The sequence below is a fragment of the Drosophila bipectinata genome, chromosome 3R (genome assembly GCF_030179905.1).
Source record: "Drosophila bipectinata strain 14024-0381.07 chromosome 3R, DbipHiC1v2, whole genome shotgun sequence".
In the NCBI taxonomy this organism is placed as follows: Eukaryota; Metazoa; Arthropoda; class Insecta; order Diptera; family Drosophilidae; genus Drosophila; species Drosophila bipectinata.
The window spans coordinates 22,666,571-22,685,569 of record NC_091739.1 but is presented as its reverse complement, the minus strand read 5'-3'; the positions used below and the strand labels follow the sequence as shown (position 1 = coordinate 22,685,569).

Below are 18,999 nucleotides of genomic sequence, written 5' to 3'. Positions count from 1 at the left end.
GCAGGCTTATCGGATTACCAATGTAAGCTAGTGTGAATAAAAAACTGTCAGTCTTTCAGTTTTAATTTTTAAAATATATTTTATTTATATTTATGTGTGTTTTCATATACAATTAGATTTAAATCTCTACTCACTCGCAAACTACTCGCGAGTAGATGAGTGTGTGAGTGTCTGCATAAATTTGTAGGTACCTTAGGCATTACATATCAGAGACAATCTATATAGCTTAGACGATATACATACACATATTGTAGCTTAATTACATTTACGTATCGTAGACGATATTCTGGTTTCATATGAGTGAAGAGGCGCTAGCTAATTGTTTGGTAGATGACGTGATAATGGATGTCCATTCAGTTGTGTCTTCGCTGGGCATGTACTTATTTATATAGCGTCGTTTAAATGGGCGTGGGATTACAATCGATATTCGTGAATAGTTGGTGAGTAGTAGGTGATATCTGGTTGGCCTGGTGCTGCGTTACGTTTTGACAAAATAGTACGGATATTGTGGTGTTCAGCTTATGTACAGAGTGTTGTAATTGAATGTGAATGGTACAACTTACTTAGGCCCTAAATATCTAGCATACATACATACATACAAAGAAGGCAATTTGTATCTCGCTTTTAGGCTTTAGCTTTTTTAGGGTTTTGGGATTTTGGGGTTTGTTCTGAGTGATTCTATTCTACTATTTGGATACGTCATTTGTGTGTATTGCATGGGGATTACTTAGTTGTAGGTTGCGTCTAACAAATAATAAATAGTTAGTTCCAAATAAAGCTCGATTTGTTCAAAGTTACTCGCAGATTCTCGTTCCATTTGAGATTCCGTCGAAATGTAAAAAAATGAAATAAAAAGTTTTCACTCTATCCTTGAGCTATTCTCGGTTTTGTCTGCGCCATCTTATAGTTATCCTAATGTACAAATAATTGCTAATTAAATGAGATTTGTGTCTTATGAGTCAAGCTTACAATTAACACTTAACAGAGTGATGGGGTAGGACTACCTCTTCTTTAGTTTTTCTTCAACTGTTTTAACCTTCAACTAAGTTTTCGAATTTCTGGTTAACAAAGGCCACATGAAATATTGAAATTGAAATTTTTGTAAACCTAGACTCTAACGTGGCCAAACCGACAAGGAAATCAATATTCTCTAGACTTTATACATTCATGCTGGTTTTGCTTCCTCCGCCTCGCAAGTGACTTGGGGCTTGTGTTGGCAGTGTTGGCGGCTCCGGATCCACCCTCAACGGAACAACAGTTCATCATCCGGATCGAACTGGAACAGCTCCGCCTTCTCCCAGTCCTATACGTCGCTCTGCTTGGCGTTCGTGTTGATGATGAAGGCCCCGTTGATATGACCATTACCGTGAGACTTATCATTGGGTGTGTAGAGGTTCGTCAGGCCGTTCTTGCCGTTCGCAATCATGATGGCCGTGTGGGGGGTGCCTCCGTTCAGATGCGCTACCAACGGGTTCTTAGTGGCCTCTGCCGGTGGAGTGGTCAGTGGCGGCGTCACTGGTGATGGCTTGATCAGCTCCAGTTTGTCGTCGGTGGAACTCTTCAGAGGCGACTTGATCAGCGCCCCGTTGCCCATGTTTCTGACCGGCTTGCGGTGGGGCATGGCGTATCGTAGCCTATCCCAGAACAATGGATCGCCCCACTTCAGGTAGGTGTTCATCTTCAGGTAGGCCTTCAGCTCCTCATCCAGATTTTCCACGTCTCCAATGTCCGAGTAGATGATGATAATGATCCGAGCACGGCCCTCGTTCAGAGCCGCTCTGTGAGCCGCCCGGAACTCCATGCGCGCCCACTCTGATTCAATGAAGTTCCGGCTGAGCACGATGATGGTTCGCCGCGAATCCGCCACGGATCGCACTATGTTTTCCGGTATAAAGCCACCCACTAGCCAGTCACGTTCGTGCACACAGAGCTTGAACTTCTTAATACCACCCTCCAGCATCGGGACCAAATACTCTTCGATGAAGCCTCGGTCCTTGTTGGAGTACGAGAGGAAGGCGTCGTACAGCTTGCCCTTGTCGAGCTCCTCCTCAGTGACCCACCACAGAAGCAGATCGTGATTGTACAACCAGATCTTGATCTCCAATTGGTATTTGTAATACAAGGAGGCAGTAAATCCGACCAGAATACCCGCGGACGCAATCATCATGGCCAGGGCAATGTACACGCTCCGGTCAGACGGGCAAATGTCATCGGTCGAAAGTTCCACCATTCGGGTTGGGTGCTCGGCATTCGTGCACATCATCTCCGCGCGATCCTTGATTCGATAATAATTGTCCTGGGCGAAGATCAAAAACTTTTTCGCGTCACAGTCGCATTTCCAAGGATTGTCGGACAGTTTCATGGTGCCCTGTGGCATGGTGTTGTTAAAGAAATCCAGCACGGTGGAGTTCAAAATTTGCAGTTGGTTCCTTCGCAGGTCCAGGTGTTCCAGTCGGCTTGGCAGTTGGTTTGCGCCGATTTCGGTAAGGTTATTGCCAGCGATGTAGAGACTGGTCAACTGACTATAGCCAGGATTGCTGTCGCCAGAAGGCAGACTCAAAAGGGTATTGTTCTCCATATACAGCTCCATCAGTTCAAGATTCTGGGGCAGTGCCGGCAGCCTTGGGACCCGGGTCATGTTACCATTATTACAGTAAAGCAACAAAGCCCTGTCGTAGGTTCGCACCCAGCAGGAGCATCCCTGAGGACACTTGCGCTTGTTTTCGGCATCAGAGGAATCGAAAGGACAAAGAAGTTTCTGCGGCATGATTTTCTTCACCGGAGTGCCTTCTAGGGCACCAGGCTTGCTGCAGAAAAGTCGATCTGTCTGAAGTTTGTAGTATTTGGCGTACGCCGGCTTAATGTCTCCTCTGACCAACTGGGCAAAGATCAGCATCGTACAGTCGCAGTCCAACGGATTATCATTCAGATCGATGTTTACTACGCTGTTATCGGTGCGGTCTACGGGGACATCTTTTTCCAGGAGGATGGATCGTATCTTATTGTGGGTCAGGTTGACTTGCAGCCCGTTTCTGGAGATAAACTGGATATCCTCGAAGTTCAAAGAGCTGATGTTATTGTAGCTCAGGTCCAGGTCGCGAAGTTGGGTCATCACAAACTTCCAGTCGTAGTAGATGACCATAATGGAGTTGTGGCTCAGATTAAGGGTCTCTAGGTTGAACAAGCTGGAAAATGGCGAGTTTGGATCGTTCACGTGGTTGGTCAGTAGGGACTGCTGCAGATCGATGTTATTGTGCTCCAAGTAGAGGTGCCGCAGTGAGGATGTGGCAGTAAACGCACTGTGATCAATGATGTTCAGTCGGTTGTTGCGCATAACCAAAGTTTCCAAGCTGATCAGTCGGCTGAATAGTTTTCTGTAATTAAAAAAAAGAAAGCAAGCCACATGAGTTTAGAACAAAAATTTAGAAAGCAGAACCAAAAGAGGTTTAATAGACATTTAGTGCACAATTTACCTGCTAATGCGGGTTAGGTAGTTCGACTCCAGATTCAGATCCTTTAGCTCCCTGTTGTGATCGAAAATTTCGTCTGGCAGGTTGGTCAGCTGATTGTGGCTGAGATCCAGGCTCAGGAGGTTCGTCTGGTGCTCGAAGAGCTTGTCGGGCAGAGTTGTTAGGTGGTTCGACGCTAGGGAGATATTGGTGATTCCCGCTGAACCCTCCAGAAGATCTCCGGGCAGGGACTCTAGATCGGTTTTAAGGAACAGCACCTTCAAGTCCGGCAGGTTGGCAAAGAGTCGTGGGGGCAAAGTGATGAGTTTGGCGCGATTGTTGGAGATACGCACTTGCTCGAGGCGCGTGTTGTGCTCGAAGAGGCCTTCGGGCAGGGACCGGAAGAGGTTGGCGCTCAGATTGATCTCCCGGAGGTTCGGCATGAAGAAGAATACATCGTGCGGCAGGATTTCAATGCCATTGGCATGCAAGTCTATGTCCAGCACCGAGGTAGCACCCTCGAAGTCGTACTTGGTGAGGTTGTGCAGTTGGTTGCTCCACAGATTCAGATGCTTCAGTTTCGGCATCTTGCTGAAAATTCCGCGTGGCAGGTGTTTCAGCTGGTTGCTGCCAAACTCAATGGACTCCAGCTCCTCCAGGTTGTCGAACAAATGCGCCGGCATTTCAGCAATATTGGCTCTTAGCTCCAAGGCGGTCAGGTTCCGCATGTCGCTGAGCAAGTCGGCCGGAATATGAGTAGGACGTCGTGATGTGAACCTCAGTCGCTTCAAACCTTTCAGTAGCTCGAAGTGTGTCCTGGTTATGTTCATGCCCAGGTTGTCGCTCTCAAAGATGAGCATCGGCGGCGTAGGCATGCCCATGTTTTCTAGAATCTTCGCTATGGGCAGTAAGCCCGGCAAGAGGCATCGTTGCATCTGCACAATGTCCATCTTCCCGATTCGCACCTTTGGCAACTGTTTGTAGTCTGAGGTGTCCGTAAGATTGCATATGATCTGGACGAAGCTTCTGCTCGGCTGGATGCTCAGCCGGAACTTTGGATTCTCCGCATACGCCGGACAGAGGATTTCGTATTCTGACATGACGGGCGAGCACTGGCAGGCCATGCTAAGGCTCATCTCAGTGCACTCATCCCTGCCAAAGGCCGCCTCTCCCGCTGGCCAATGGACCATGTGCAGGAGGACCGCCAGGAGTGGCATCATCATCTGGCAAGCAGCTTTCGGTCGCCTCATGGTGGGCTGGGTTCTTCCTATCCTTCTGATTGTTTTTTGGTGATTGTCCTTCTGAAAAAGAGTAAGTAAATGGTTAATTAGTCGATTCTCAGGAAAGCACATTTGTCATTATCATAATGACAAGCTGTTCACAAATATTCGAAGTTTAATCAAAAGGCAGAGGCTCGGAGGAGGCAACCAACTTTTACGTAATTATATGGCCGGGAAACAAAGCTGAATACAAACATTAGCCCTTCCTTAATGGAATAAGCTCGGTAAAATGTGTGCTTCACACTGACTGGGCCCAAAGTCCTTTGAATGAGGCTTAATCAGGGACAGTTAATTAAGCGCGAGTCAGAATTTTTGACAGCTCCAGCGAAATATTTAATTAGCATCAAGCATACGCAGCGCGTGTGTTCGTTTGCTGCGAAAAATGAATTTAATTTAAATGGGGAGCGATGTGGAAATTCGGAATCCTGGCGAGGGGCTCACAAAGCGACACCTATGCGGCAACAGCAACAGCTCGCACATGTACGAGTTCGCCTTCCTGGCTGTCATCCTTTCCGCTCGGGTTGTTGCCGCTTTTGTTTTGTGCGTGGCCAGGGCAATGTTGCATTTCATGGTTGGCTCACCTCGAAACCACGCCCAACTCCTGTACTACCGTACCCTGTAATCCGGCAGCCGGGCTCCCCCTCCGGCTCATGCCTCTTTGTGGGGTCCTGTGCGGTGTAATTACGGTCAGGGAGTGTATAAAATTTTGTAAAACGCCCTCCTTGTCCTGCTCCTTGATGATTTTCCTACTGCTTTTCCACTTCCTGTTGCTCGTGTGGACAGTATGGTGGTGGTGGCACTTTACGGTCTTTGTGCATTTAATGAATTTGTCATGCGCCCGAGTGCTGCATAATACGAGATTTTGTTAAAGCTCCAACAACTTGAAGCCAACAGCTAGGAGTCAGCCGGCTCCTGTCCCTCCAAGTCCTCTCAATCTGATGGTGACAATTTAATTGTGCCCATTACGAACAATTTGAAAGGAATTCAATTAAAAGTTTTTGCCCTTCTAGCTGTCGCTTCTACTTCCCAAAAAATGGCAACTTTAGGCCATATTGCATTTACTGCCGCCTGCCGTCTGCCGGCCAAAAAAAGTCTCATGTTTTTCGCCGGCCTCTGCTGGGACGGTCGCTTTTGAATGAAATTTTGATAAGGCAATTTAATTATGCGCGCCGTAATTTGATTTTCAAATTGGTGACTTTTCCTCATTAATTAGGACCGAACAATGATGAAATTTTCAGAGTTGCCTCCGGCTACGGGCTGCGAAAATTGAATCGATTTTCGTTCTGCTCGCTTATTGTTCGCATCTAGGTCTTGGATCGGAATTTTCTTACCAGTGCCAGCTTAATAATTAAAATTTGTTTTCGTTTAAAGACAAGCCTGCAATCTGGGAGAAACAATAGAAACAAAACCGAGCATCACTTGAGATTATTTATTTTGCAAAGTGTTTTGCTATCAAAATGTTTTTGAATTGTTATGGTAATAGTTATTGAAAATTGCAGGCATTGTGTGTGCTAAATGTTTGTCAGCCATAAGATTGCAGATATCGACTGGGGTTTTCACTGGACTGGAATCACCCTTAAGCTATTAGACGGAAGCATAGACACGCATTGTTGGCCCACCGGATCGGGTTTATTTGAAACTCAGCACCTGTCTTTTGGCGCCCAGTTTATGTGCAACACCGGAAAAAAACAAATTCATTTAAGCCTTAATAAAGCTTGAAATTATTTAATAAATAAGGTTTTCCGGTCTGCTCAACTAAAGAATAATAAATGTCATATATCAAACGTATCTTTGATTACAATGTTTTCTTTCATGAGACATGTCGGGCTTATCTTAATCTTTTTTTCCGGTACTTGGATTATGCCAGGCCAGATTTCTCCCCCCTACCAGGTATTTGTGTAGCCAACTTCAATTTCGCATAAAACTTTAAACACTTTTCACTGAATGAGTCCACCTTCTCCTTTCGTCCTGGCGAAGCTCATCCAGCTCCTGCTGTGTTTTGCCTTTTAAATTTCTTATCTTAGACGGCTACGTATCCAGGCAAAGTTGGCAGGAGAGAGAACCAGCCAGTCAGCCAGCCAGCCAAGCAGTCCAGGCTATTGTTGCTGCTTTTCTTGGCAAGATTTTAAACATTTATATTCACTTAGGAAAATTACTTTTCGCTTTTATGCCACGCTGGCCGTGTAAATATCCAGCAACGAGCTGGAACCTGCCTGGCTCATTCAATCCGCATTGATATCCCGGCCGCGTTTTGTTTATGCAATCTAATCTAGGCGAATGGCTGGCAGTTTGTTGACATCTCGCTTCAAGCGTAACCCTCAATCCACTACAAAATCCAAGAGGAACCTGCCACACCAAAAATTTACCCTCGGCAATCAAGCTAGAAGTGTTTGCCTTTCCCTACACATACATAGCTCCTAGCTTGACACACTTTCAGGGGCTCTGCCAATTAATTGAATCCTGCCCTGGCACCCAATTTAATCCCGCCAGGCAATTAAAAATAATTGCTCATTTTACACACATGTCTAAAATGCCTGGAAATTATGAACACACCGTCTGTCCTTTGGCACCTTGAGCTGCTTGGGTGCAAAGGACCTCTGCTATTTTGGTGTTCCGCTCGATTTAAAATTTTGTCTTGTTTAATTAGACGCTTCGTGTCGTTAATAAAGGTTAACGAAGTTTTGCCAACGCGCAGATTTTTCACACATTCTCACACAGATGGAAGATGGAAGGATGCCCCAATACCATCACGTAGCCACACTCGCACACTAATATCCTGACTCTCACACACACACGTAGAGATTCACAGACATTCCAGTTGAGTGCGCATTTTTGCACTCGCATGCTCGCTTCCGGTATGTAACGGTACTAAATTCATTAGGCACACTAAATTACAACCGCAGGCACGGCGTGATGAGGTTGCCTGCCGAGTTCCAGGAGCATTGAGTGCCGAGCCGCAGCTCCTTGCTTTTACCTTGGATTTTTATTGCTTCACCCAAGGAGTGGTGTACACAATGTAAGCCTTTACCCAAAACCCGAAAACCCCACACTTTCTCCTTTTTGTGTGTGAGCTGGTTGTGTCTGATATTTAATAGTCGTACCGCCCGCAGCGTGCTCTTGGAAAATTGGCTTTCGGTTGCCTGCCGCAGAGCATTTTATTATTGCAGGCGTCAGGCATCATCAGCAGCGGCAGTGGCAGTGGCAGAGAGATGCGAGAGCAACCCATTAAATGGTTAAGTTTTCTTAATGCCCGACAGTCGGGATTACGGCAGTGCCAAAATGTTTAAATGGCGTTGACATATTGTGCGTCCTTTAAATGAATTTCCACATTTTCCATTTCCACATTTACCATTTTCATGTGGCGCCAAGCTGCATGCTACACAAAAAGCAATATCAGGGGACTGGCAATCGCCATGCCAACAAGAGTTTCGCAACAACACACACATTCATCAATCAACATGACTAATTACTAGTATTTCTGCCAAGCGGTAGCAGCCTCTTCAGCTCGGCGAGTAGCAAAAAGGAGTAGCAAATGGATGGCAAAGGGAACAAAAAAATTCTGAACAAGTTGTTTAACAATTTCTTATTAAAAACTTACAAATGCTTCAGAAAAGTTCTTACACGCATGTGGAGTACGGAAGGGTTCTCCTCGATTTTCCTCAGCTCCTAGGAAACGAAAAGTCTGGCCAAGTGCGGTTTTTGTATCCCCACTAGTACTGGCAATGTTTCATTTTCATTTTCCCCATCCGAATAAAACTGGTATATGTACGTGCATGTGTGGGGGACGGTTGTTGGTTGCTTCCTTGGCTGGTTGTTTGCGAAAGGATTTCAATTCCCCCAAAAACTTTTGCAAGTCTTTTGGCCCCATGTTTCTGGTTTTACAGGCATCGCCTCCAACACTTTGGCGAACAGGCAGGCAGCCGAGACATGTTTATATAGCCAGCCAGATGGGCCAATGTATTGGCAACCGAAGCTTTAAGCAAACATCTGTGTTCTTCATCTCAAGATGTGTTCCTCGGACGTGGCAGGGAAGGGTGGCATTTTGAGAGTCTCTAAGCGGGTCTTAATATCGGAAAATTGGAAACTATTCGATATGTGATTGGCAATGTTGCAACAGACACAACTGTTCCACAGGCAACACCCCCTCTCAGTCAACACAGAAAGAAATCTTTTACATTTAAAGGAACTTTATTAGAAAATATGTATATCCTAGCCCAGGCTTTATCGCAAGCATCTTGAGATGAATTCATTAAATCTGCCTTCATTATTTATGAATTACGCCTTCCAAAGTACTTCCGAAAAAGCGCATCAAAATTTCTGCGATGACTTAGACTTGGGCGTTTTTGGAAAGGTTCAAGGCACTCACTTTCAAGCGGCAGTGAATTGAAAACACCTCGAAGCTGCTTTCGCTTCAACGCCTCCTGCCCAAGTGCAAACCGCCGCCGGCTGAAAGTGCATGGCGCGGAAAATTCAAAAAGGGAATGGCTGGTGGGGAGGAGCCCAAGTGCGATGGATGAGTGCAAGAAATGCTTGCATTTAAATGTAAGATTTCTATTAGCAAATGCACTAGCGAAGCTCAACTTTTTAGCAGACGAAAAAACAACTGCAGCTTCTGCTGAAACTTCAAAGTCAGCGACAAATCCATAAGACACTCGCTCACTCATTACTCTTGCCAGCTGCACCCAGCTCACTAAAAGTTCAACTTACAGCCGACAGCTAAGCAGATGAAAGGAAAGGGGTTAAGACCTGATTTGCGAATTCCTCCCTGCCAGCGTATATATGTATACTTCCCGGCGAAGGGCCTCTCCATATCTCGTTGAAAAGCATCTCATTGTCTGAGAAAATGGAAAGGCGGAGAGGCGATGGCGCTGCAGTTTTTTTTTCTTTGGAGCTTCTCCCGGGCCAGAAGTGAGGAGAAGTCGCCAAGTGAAAGGCTTTGTAATGTCATTTGTCTGTTAATCATGTTGTCGTCCCCAAGTTTCTCGCAAAGTTTTTAGCATAATGCGCTCGTGCCCGGGACAAATGCAAAAACTTGTTGAGTCGGGGCCCGAAAAGCGGTCTGGTGCGGGGAGGACGCTTTAAAGGCAGGGGTTACCTGCCAGCATGCGTGACGCATTCAAGTTTAATAGGCCCCCATTGTTGGCCACATCGATGATGATGATGGTCATGATGATGACGGTGTTGTTGAGGTTGTTTTTGTTTGGCGCACGCCTTCGGGACTAACCAGAAAACGCAGAAGCGCCACTGGCCGATTGTTTGCTCTGGCTCTGGCCTGGCCGACCTCCTCGCCCGTTCGGCCCCGATAGTCTTCGGGGCCCCAGCCCCAAAGTCACTCAAATGGATACTATGCGGTCGAGCGGGCCCACTCCCGGCTCCTTGGCTCACTTAGCGCACATCCTGTCAGCCCAGGTTGATGGGATGTGGCCAGCGGCCAATAGCCAACTATGTTTAGATTCGGTGGATGGGCAAACATTTAACGTAAATTGATTTCCACTCGCCAGGAGATGACGCAGTGCACACAATCTCAAGTTCACTTAGAAAATTTTCTCTGTTTATTATACATGTTTGACTTATTCCTATAAAGTTGTTTGTTATTAAGTGATGGAAACTTCAATCTCGACTTTAATATTGAAACTATTCTGATTATTCATACAATAGACGTCTATTGTCCAATACATTTTCTTCGGTGTCTGCCACAAAAGGTGGACTAGTTTTCGCTGGCTCTTTGGCTTCATTATACCAGCACCATCAATCTCCCGGGCCAAGTCCACTCTTCCATTCTTCCACTTGCAACTTGTCATTTCCTTAAGCTCCGGAGCTGCTGCTCAACTGGAGCATTCCGCCCAAGCTAAGTAAATTTATCTGCAACTTCCACACACGCACAGTCCATCACATAAATAAACAACTCGACTGAAGTACGGGAGTATGGAGGATGTGTGATGGAGCATAGGGGTTCTTAGTCGGAAGACAGCGGTTGTTGCTAGCTGCTGGCGGAATAGAAATAAAATAATAGACACCCAGTCCGCATTCAATTTGGCCACAACTCCTTGAGCCGCTGGCATCGTAAATGAAAATGTCGTCCATTGCACGCTCGGCCAGCATTCGTTTAAAGAGAATTTTATGGGACAGCAATGGCATGGGTACGAGTGCCCTCATATTGTAAATAATACAGCATAATACCAGCCCATCCCAGCTGTCCAAGCCATCCAACCCACCGACAATCCGCCAAGTGTGGCCGACTCGGGACCTACGCGTACACTTCAATTACCGATGGGGATGAGACTGAGGCCGACCTGGCCAAGTTGCTGGCACTGGGCTGTCTTGAATCTTTGGGGACAGGTTCCACTACAACTACTTAATTCTTCGTACCGGCTACTGCCTTCTGCTACCTCTGCATTCAAACTTTTCCTCTGTCTCTGTGTATTTTTATGCTTTCTTGATTTCTATTTATTCTGGCTGTCGTTGCCCGCTGTTTGTTTGCTGTTTTACCCTGTCCGGTGACGGTGCCGGCCCTCATAATTTGCGCTTTGTTTTATTGTATGCAGCTTAATTCGCCGGCGCGAAGGCCCGAGGTCCCCAATCCGCGATACCCATCTGTATAGCACAGCGTCCTCCTCCTCTCCGAGCTGCTCCGATTGGGCCGCCGCCGTTGAAATGTGAGTCACGTTTAAAGTTCTGCGTTCAGTGCCCAGCATTGGGGGCCTTAAATGGCAGGCCTGCCTATGATTATGGTGGCGGTTGTTCCCCCACTTTAACTCCCGATTCCGTTGCCATATATAGCGCTAATTGTGCACATTTTGCGCTTGTTATAAATAAACGCACACAGCTTTGTTGCCCATTAAAGAATTCTTCAGGTTCTTGCGTTGAAGAGCAAGTTCAATAAGTGCCTGATTTTTTTTACTTTTGTTGAAGTCTGATTTATTGAAATTTTCGACTGTGTATTTAATCAACGAGGATAATTAAGACACATTAGCGACTTGGGCCTGGCGCCATTTATATTCGGCTTGGAGTCGGCAACTTTTACAATTTTCTCGTAAGAATTTTTCATAAATTTCTCAAAATAAACCCACTAAACGGATTGGGGAGGAAAGTAATTTTATTTGGTAATTCCCAAAAATGCAGAATGAAGACTGGATATAAAGCATATTGGGAAGGATAAAAGCTGAAAAACCCCAAATCATTCCATCCGCTCAGAGCGATTGTGACTGACTAAATCCCAATGCAATATTTATATGTAACATGACAATTTTGTGTGCATTTTTGGGCAGATTGGTTTATGCAACGGTTGCATACACAGGAAGAAAAAAGGTAACCACATCCGGACACAACAAAATAACTGGCACCGTTAAATTTCCGACTTGTTTTTGGCAACCATAGTTAAAAAATGCCCGGCTTGTCCTCCACTGTTGGCTTAAATCCCTGTCAAATGTGTGTTTTTATTTTCCGCTTCCTGATTTGGGTTATTTATTGTTTTAAGGTCACTTTTTGGCGGCTTTTTTTCAGGCCCCCAGGGCTGTGTATTAAATATGTATAAATATTGATAGACGTTGGCCCGCTTTGATTAACATTTAAAATGGCGATGGCAAGTGTCGGCATATATGTTGATATATGTTTCGCACGCATTTATAGAGACATTAACATTTATCATGCCCCAAAAAAAGAGAAATGGCCACAGCGAGCGGCATGGGGGGCTGAGCCTGTTTAACATAAATTTGCCAAGAGCCGCGGCCGCGAAGGATGAGCAGCGAGGACAACGCCAACCGCATTGGCGATAAATAAAGATTAAAATCTCTGAAACGTTCACAAAAGTGGCTGCCACTTCATTTCAATTTTATGTACATAAGTATTTATATGCCATTGCGTCCTCACACACACACCCATACGCACTCGGGTGCGGTGGCGGTAAATCAAAAATCGCTGCCTACTTTTTGGTGTCATAAAGCAATTTTCCAGGACCCTGTCAGTTTGTGCGAGTTCGCTGCTCCCAGTGCGTGCATTTGTTTGCATTGTCGCCACACAATAAATGCAATTTCATGTTGCAATTGCGAAAAAAAACATCGGAGAAATTAAAGTCCGATCTGGCAGTGGACAGAACGCCTGTTGGTAGTTATAGCAACAGCAGTTGGTGGGAAATGAAAAATCAAAATGGCGACGACCAAGTAAAATCATTACGTATACGCCGCGTAGTATTAAAATTCACAGCGCGCCTTGTGATTTTTATGCACGCGCGTTCACTTTCCGCCTTCGTATTTCATTTTTTTTTTGCGTATTTTTATGGCCATTAAATCAAAGTACAAATAAAAGAAAGTAAATAAAAAATTCGTTACAGCCTTAATAGGTGGCGGGGGTGTCGAGTTTCAGAGTAGCGAGTGCGTGGCCTTTTGGTTTCAAATGAAAAGCTGAAATCTTGTCATAAAAATGCGCGAATTCGTAAAGTGCACTTTATGCGCAACGTTTGTGACCAACGCTCAAACTTAATGAACGGTCCATGGAGACTGCATAAAAAAAGGCAAATAAAAAGCAAAGTAAAGGAAAGGCATGCAAATAGTGGATGAATGAAGTAAAGTCTTTATATCAAGTATTTGACGTTAAATAATTTAATTTTGAATAAAAAGATTGAAAAAGTATACTACAACGTCATTAATTATGTAACGCACACTTATGATACATTTCGGCTGGTAATTTGCTTTTAATTAGACTTTAATATTTGGACCGACATCTGCAATAAACACACAAATATTTTGCATAATTGCTGGCACAAAATTTTTAGCCAGTGCCAGTGTCAGCCAAGCGGCAGTAATGTGAAGCCGGAACGAAGTGCAAACCGTCAAAAAATAATTTGATGGTAATTCGCATAAAATTTGTACATTTACATACATTTTCAAATAGGCGGCTGCACACAATCACAGCCAAATACGTGGTGGTTCCACATGCTTAGAATGTTTATGGCGGACCAAGGACCAACATCGGCAGGCAGGCCGGCAGCATCATCGGGATAAGCTCGCCCGGCTGCATTAATTGGTTTTTCGTTAAAATATTTTATGGCCAAGGATATGGGAAGGACAGGGAGCTAGGAAGCTATGGAGGAGGTGTTGAAACTATTCATTTCATATGCAAATGCAAATTTAATGAGCTTTAACTGAATTCCATGCATGCGCGGGTGTTAATTTTGCGTACGCCTGCATGGGTGTGTGTGCGATTATAATGCTGGGGAAAATATTTTGTTAATTTTTAATTTTAATTGCAGTCGCTTGTTCGGGAACTTTATTTTATTTATTTATTTTGCTAGCGTTGAATTTTGCATAATTATATACTGGCCGAAGCCTGTCAACATGGCAACATGTTCGCATTGGAAATAAACATTTCATTATTTATTTGTCAAATACGGAGAGTTGCAGAGTTCGTTGCGCTCGGATTGCTGCCGGGTTGTGTTCTTGTTTTTTTTTTTGGTAGGCGTGACATCGCATCAATTAAACTAATTGTGCATTTAAATTGGCAAATTATTGCCCAATCCTTAATCATAAATTATTTATGCAATCAATTTACATAAAGTCAAATAAACCATCGAATATAATGTTTATCCTCCGCCGCCAGCCATGACACGCGATGCATTTGTCGATGGGGCATAAATTCTGAATTCTATATAGAACTCGTCGGGCTGTCTGCTTATTCTTCTACTAGAGAGAACGCTTTTATTTTAATTTGCGGTCAGCAGCCACACGGTTGGGTGGCCGGTTCGTGGAAAACCAATTAAGTGGGCTCTAAAGCTGGCTCTCGCTGTTTTTCTAGAAGAGCTTTCGAAATTGAAAACCATGTGCGAATTTAAACATTTTTCAGCGCGCTTTTTTTCAGTTTCAGAGTTCAGTTTTGGGTTGTCAGTGGCCGGCTTTTTCAGTTTCTGGTCTGTGTTTGGTTTTTTCGTGCCCTCTGCTAACTTTGTGCAAATTTAATTAAATTCTTCAGCTCTTTGAGCCACAGGGATGCACCCTTAACGCATAATTTGTCTGCCAGGAAAGTGAGTCCTGGCCCGAACACTCGTATATTTATTTGGTTACAAGTACTAACCAAAGTGTTGCATACTGCTTGGGGCAGGACCCTCGTGTGTGTGGGGACAATAGCCGGTTGCGGGTGCGACTAACACCATGGAAGTGCATTAATAGCTGGTGGAGCCACCGCCGCATAAAGCTTTCAGTTTTCAGCCAGTTTCAGTTTTATTTTTTTGCTTTGTTTTAGACGCCCATAAAAGTGTCGCTGAAAATGTTTTAAAAGTGTTTTTCCTTATGCAACGGCTATAGTAACGGCAACGACAAAGTGTTTGCGGCATATATGTACGAATTTTTTTATGCTGCTCCTCCTGTTGACATTTAAAAAAATGGCTGTCACAATGCATTTTCGTATTTTGCATTCGCAAAGAGAGAAAACTGAAGGGCGGCAATAAAAAGAAACAACAAGTGCCAAGTGGGGGTGTTTTTGGGGGCATTCATATGTGTCTGTGGTTGGGGCGTCTGACAGTGAGTGATATAAGTTATGAACTCTTGCAAAAATTGTTGAAAAATTAGAAGTGTTATGTTTTTTTTTTGCCTCTTTAAAGCCTTTCACATTTTTCAAAAAGTAATTGCGGTTTTATTTCACTAATTTTTTGCTTCACAAATTCACAGTAATGCCCTTTGGCGTGGAAGCATATTTATTGAAACAATTTATTTATATTTGCTGCTCGGTTTATGCTCAATTAATCATTAAACCGCAACAAAAACAACTGATGGAAAACTATCCTTTGAATGTTGAATTTTTTAATGATAAACAAATATACTTATTTTTCTACTATCCGTTTTTTTCCTCTCCTCTCGCCTTTCGCCTGCATACATTATAATTTTTAATGAATATTTATAAGCAGAACTTGACGCGGCCAGTAATAATATTTATTTTCACTTACCTTCCTGGGAATTGTCCTTGGCTGGTGGCAACGGGAGAATTCTTATCCTTTTCTCCTGCTCTCCTTTCCTCTACAGATGCAGCCGGAGCTGGTTGTACATTTTTAATGTATTTTTAAGTAATTTACTGCAACAAAAAAGCGTGAAAAATATGCAAATTAGTTGGGGGCTTCGAAACAGGACTAGAGTAGGGAGAGGCGTCTTATTAACATTTCAAATGAGTAGCGGGTGGGGCCATTTCTTCAGCGACTTTTCAACTTTTAGCCAGCTAGACAAGTGGCTGCATATGTGTGTGCGAGTGTGGGAGTTGGCTGTCATTATGACACTAATTATGTCATACATATGCAAAAGTAGCAAACAAGCCATGTCCGTCGCCCTCTCGCCAAGTGAAGTGGGTGTACATGACACGTGTGTGTAAGCCACTTAAATTTCAACGCATACGTAATGCCTATTCATGAGAGATGTCGCCTCCTGCACGGCCCCCCGCCCATCGCTTAAGGGCGTGGTTGGATGTGTATGCTTAATTTAATTAAGCTTGCTGTTACTTAGAATTTGCAATGCAGGCCATAACCGCAAACAATTTGCAAGTCAAGAGCTTATAATGCAGACAAGAGGCGGCAAAAGGATTCTGCAATGAGGATGACTGCAGCTTGACATGGATCGCTCGGTAAAGCCTGCCAGCCAGCTTTCTAAAAAAAAATCCTTCAGAATGGAATACACAACTTTTCGAGATAATTTTATTCAATTTGCTTTGCATTTTCACGAAATCCATTTTGTTTGGAAATAGTTGCAAGAAAATAATTAAGAACTAAGTCCACATTGCAAATAAATAACAAATTTTAGTCCCAAAAACAAACCAAAGTGGTCGTTTTTGGCCAGGGTCAGAGGCCAGAGGCCGTAAGGTCGAGTCATATCCTTTAATTTGGTTATGTGTGGCCTGCACTGTTTCAAAAAGGGGGTGCGGGTAACAAACTGTGCCAAATCTACATATTTGAATATATTTGGGCTGGGCCATAAATAAGAAAGCATCTTTGTATTTCTTTGTTTATTTTGTATGCATGGCCAGTTCTTCCTCACTAAATTCATCAGCTCATCTCTGTCCTTCTGACTGTCAGGATGTCTGACTGTCGGACTGCCTGGTTTTACGTCTGTTGTTATTCTGTTATTTTATTTTGAGGCCTAAAAATCTCTAATTGCTTGTTGCATACAAATTGCCAGTTATTCAAACTGACAACTTTTGAGGAATTTGTAATTCAATTCCATCAGCCAGACTGTGCAAAAGGATTTCAAGACGAAATTGAATAAATTCCAAATACATTATATTTGTATCTGATTCGTACAAGTCTTGTTTCAGATTGCATGTTTCGCAAAGATTAACGAAACACTTTGCTTACCACCTCAGCACACGCTACTCAATCGGGTTATTAAACGCCATTTATTGAGATGATAGGTAAAGCTTTTGAATAGTAAGTATATTTAATTTCTTTTGTTTTGTTCTATAAGTTGCTATTTTATCTGTGAGTATCGTGGTAATGCGATATATATATCTGCTAATTTGCATAGGCCCCAAAACCGCAAACCCTTACTGCCGCTGCCACATTATGTTCCTGCATTTGTATTCATCCAAGCATGCGGTTACATACATTCAGCACAAACAACTCCCCCTGCCAGCCAGCCAGCCTGCCTGTCTGTCTGTCTGTCTGTCAGCTCTGTCTGGCTGCATTTTCATATTGAAAATCACTGAAGTGGCAGACCAGTCACCACCACACTCCCCAGGACGTTAGTGAGCTTTGTGTGGCAATTTTGGTTCTTTTACTTTACGAACGAAAGATTATACTCATAAAAAAAGAGCCGGGCGCATTTTAATTTTAATAGACATGGGGCTATATGGCTGTGTGGCTGTATGCCTGGATGTTGGCATAATGAGTGCTGCTTAGGGCAGGCTGCTCTCAATGGATGTTAATAAAAGTACGGCATGCATAATTTTTATTGCCCACCCACTTCCACTCCCACTAGTACCTCAGGCTAAGCCCTTTCTAGCTGCATCTCCTCCTGTTTTTTTTGTAAATAATGAAATGTGCAAATGTGTTGCCAGGCAGGGAGCTCACAAAACATATGCAGATACAGATACATACTCCGTTCCCCCAGTAAGCTCTTCTTTATGCATCTTTTGGATACACGCGCTCTGCATTTTTACATAATTACATCGCAGCTCCGGGCCACCTCCCTACCTCCCTGGCGTAGCCCGCTTTTGTTTTTTGTTTAGTTGCTAATTTATTTGTGTATGCATTTGGGTCTCTCCATGGCTTTTCATTCATGCAACTTCTGGCTCCGTTCTCGTTTGCTCATTTCTTTTGTATGAATTTTGAGCAATTTTTGTGCTTTTGTTGAGCACATTTAAAATGTATCTGGCGGATATGCTGTACTGTGTTTTGACTTGGCTCTGCAATCGTAATTACTTCAATGGAAGCTCCCTCCCTTGGTTTTTGGTATCTTTAACACATGTTCCATGGGCATAATTCGCGCTTGGCTGCCTCTCATGGTTGTGATGGAAAAAAGCCTTCTAAATGTTGCAGAAATGTTGCCCTGCTTCGGTTTCGTGCTGGCACTTTCTAAGCTCCTTCTTCTACTTTTCATTAGAGCCATGGTTAGTTAAAGTTCTTTATGCAGTTGTTGTTGTTGATGTTGCTATTGTGGTTGTTGTCGTGTCTGCTTTTTACCGTTTGTTGCGGCTTCGATTTCCCATTATGCTAAAGGTAGAAAAAATAAAGAAAACTAGTTCTTGTGGCCCGGCCCCTTTGCGCTCTGGGTTTTCTTTTCTTTTCTAATCACGTTGCCAACCGCAGCAACCAGCTCATTGAACCAGGAAAGTAGATTTATGCATTGTTCTGGCCAACGTACGTATACGGTATACGCTGGCATAGGTGTTGTTGCGGCTGCTGTTGTGCAGCGTGTTAATTACCTTCTGGGCGGTGGACTTTGGGTGGAAAGTCGATGCCAGGAAGCGAGTCGCACGCATTAACCACAACAAAGTTCCATGGGAAGTTGGCTTTGTTTTTTCTTTTTTTTTCGTTGTTGGTTGCCTTAAGAACGCATAAATCATTTTTTATTAGCATTAACACACCGATGAACTAAGCCAAAGGCTCAGATTTCACTGCCAAAAAAATTTATTTGACTTCATGCTGCTGGTATTTCGTTCTTTATGCTTTGCATGTTCAACTTTAATTGAAATATATGACTGACCTCAAAAATCGGAGGGCAAAAAAAAAAGAATGATTCGCATTCCAGTTCCCTTGGCCATTTCTCACATCACGCAAAGGATCGTGCCACACAAGAATG

At 43.8% G+C, this 18,999-nt stretch overlaps 1 protein-coding gene across 1 annotated transcript in view; it reads right to left on the bottom strand.

Moving 5' to 3' along the window:
* Positions 1 to 59: 59 nt before the first annotated feature.
* The window catches only part of Tl (toll like receptor), a 41,852-nt gene continuing 22,912 nt past the window's right edge, over positions 60 to 18,999 (bottom strand). Inside the window, exons 2-4 of the mRNA XM_017237296.3 lie at positions 15,663 to 15,787; positions 3,474 to 4,750; positions 60 to 3,374 (exon numbers count right to left, since the gene is read on the bottom strand). Of these exons, the coding sequence (XP_017092785.2) occupies positions 1,304 to 3,374; positions 3,474 to 4,699 (3,297 nt within the window). The 5' untranslated portion in view covers positions 4,700 to 4,750; positions 15,663 to 15,787 and the 3' untranslated portion in view covers positions 60 to 1,303. The remainder of the gene's footprint in view (positions 3,375 to 3,473; positions 4,751 to 15,662; positions 15,788 to 18,999) is intronic.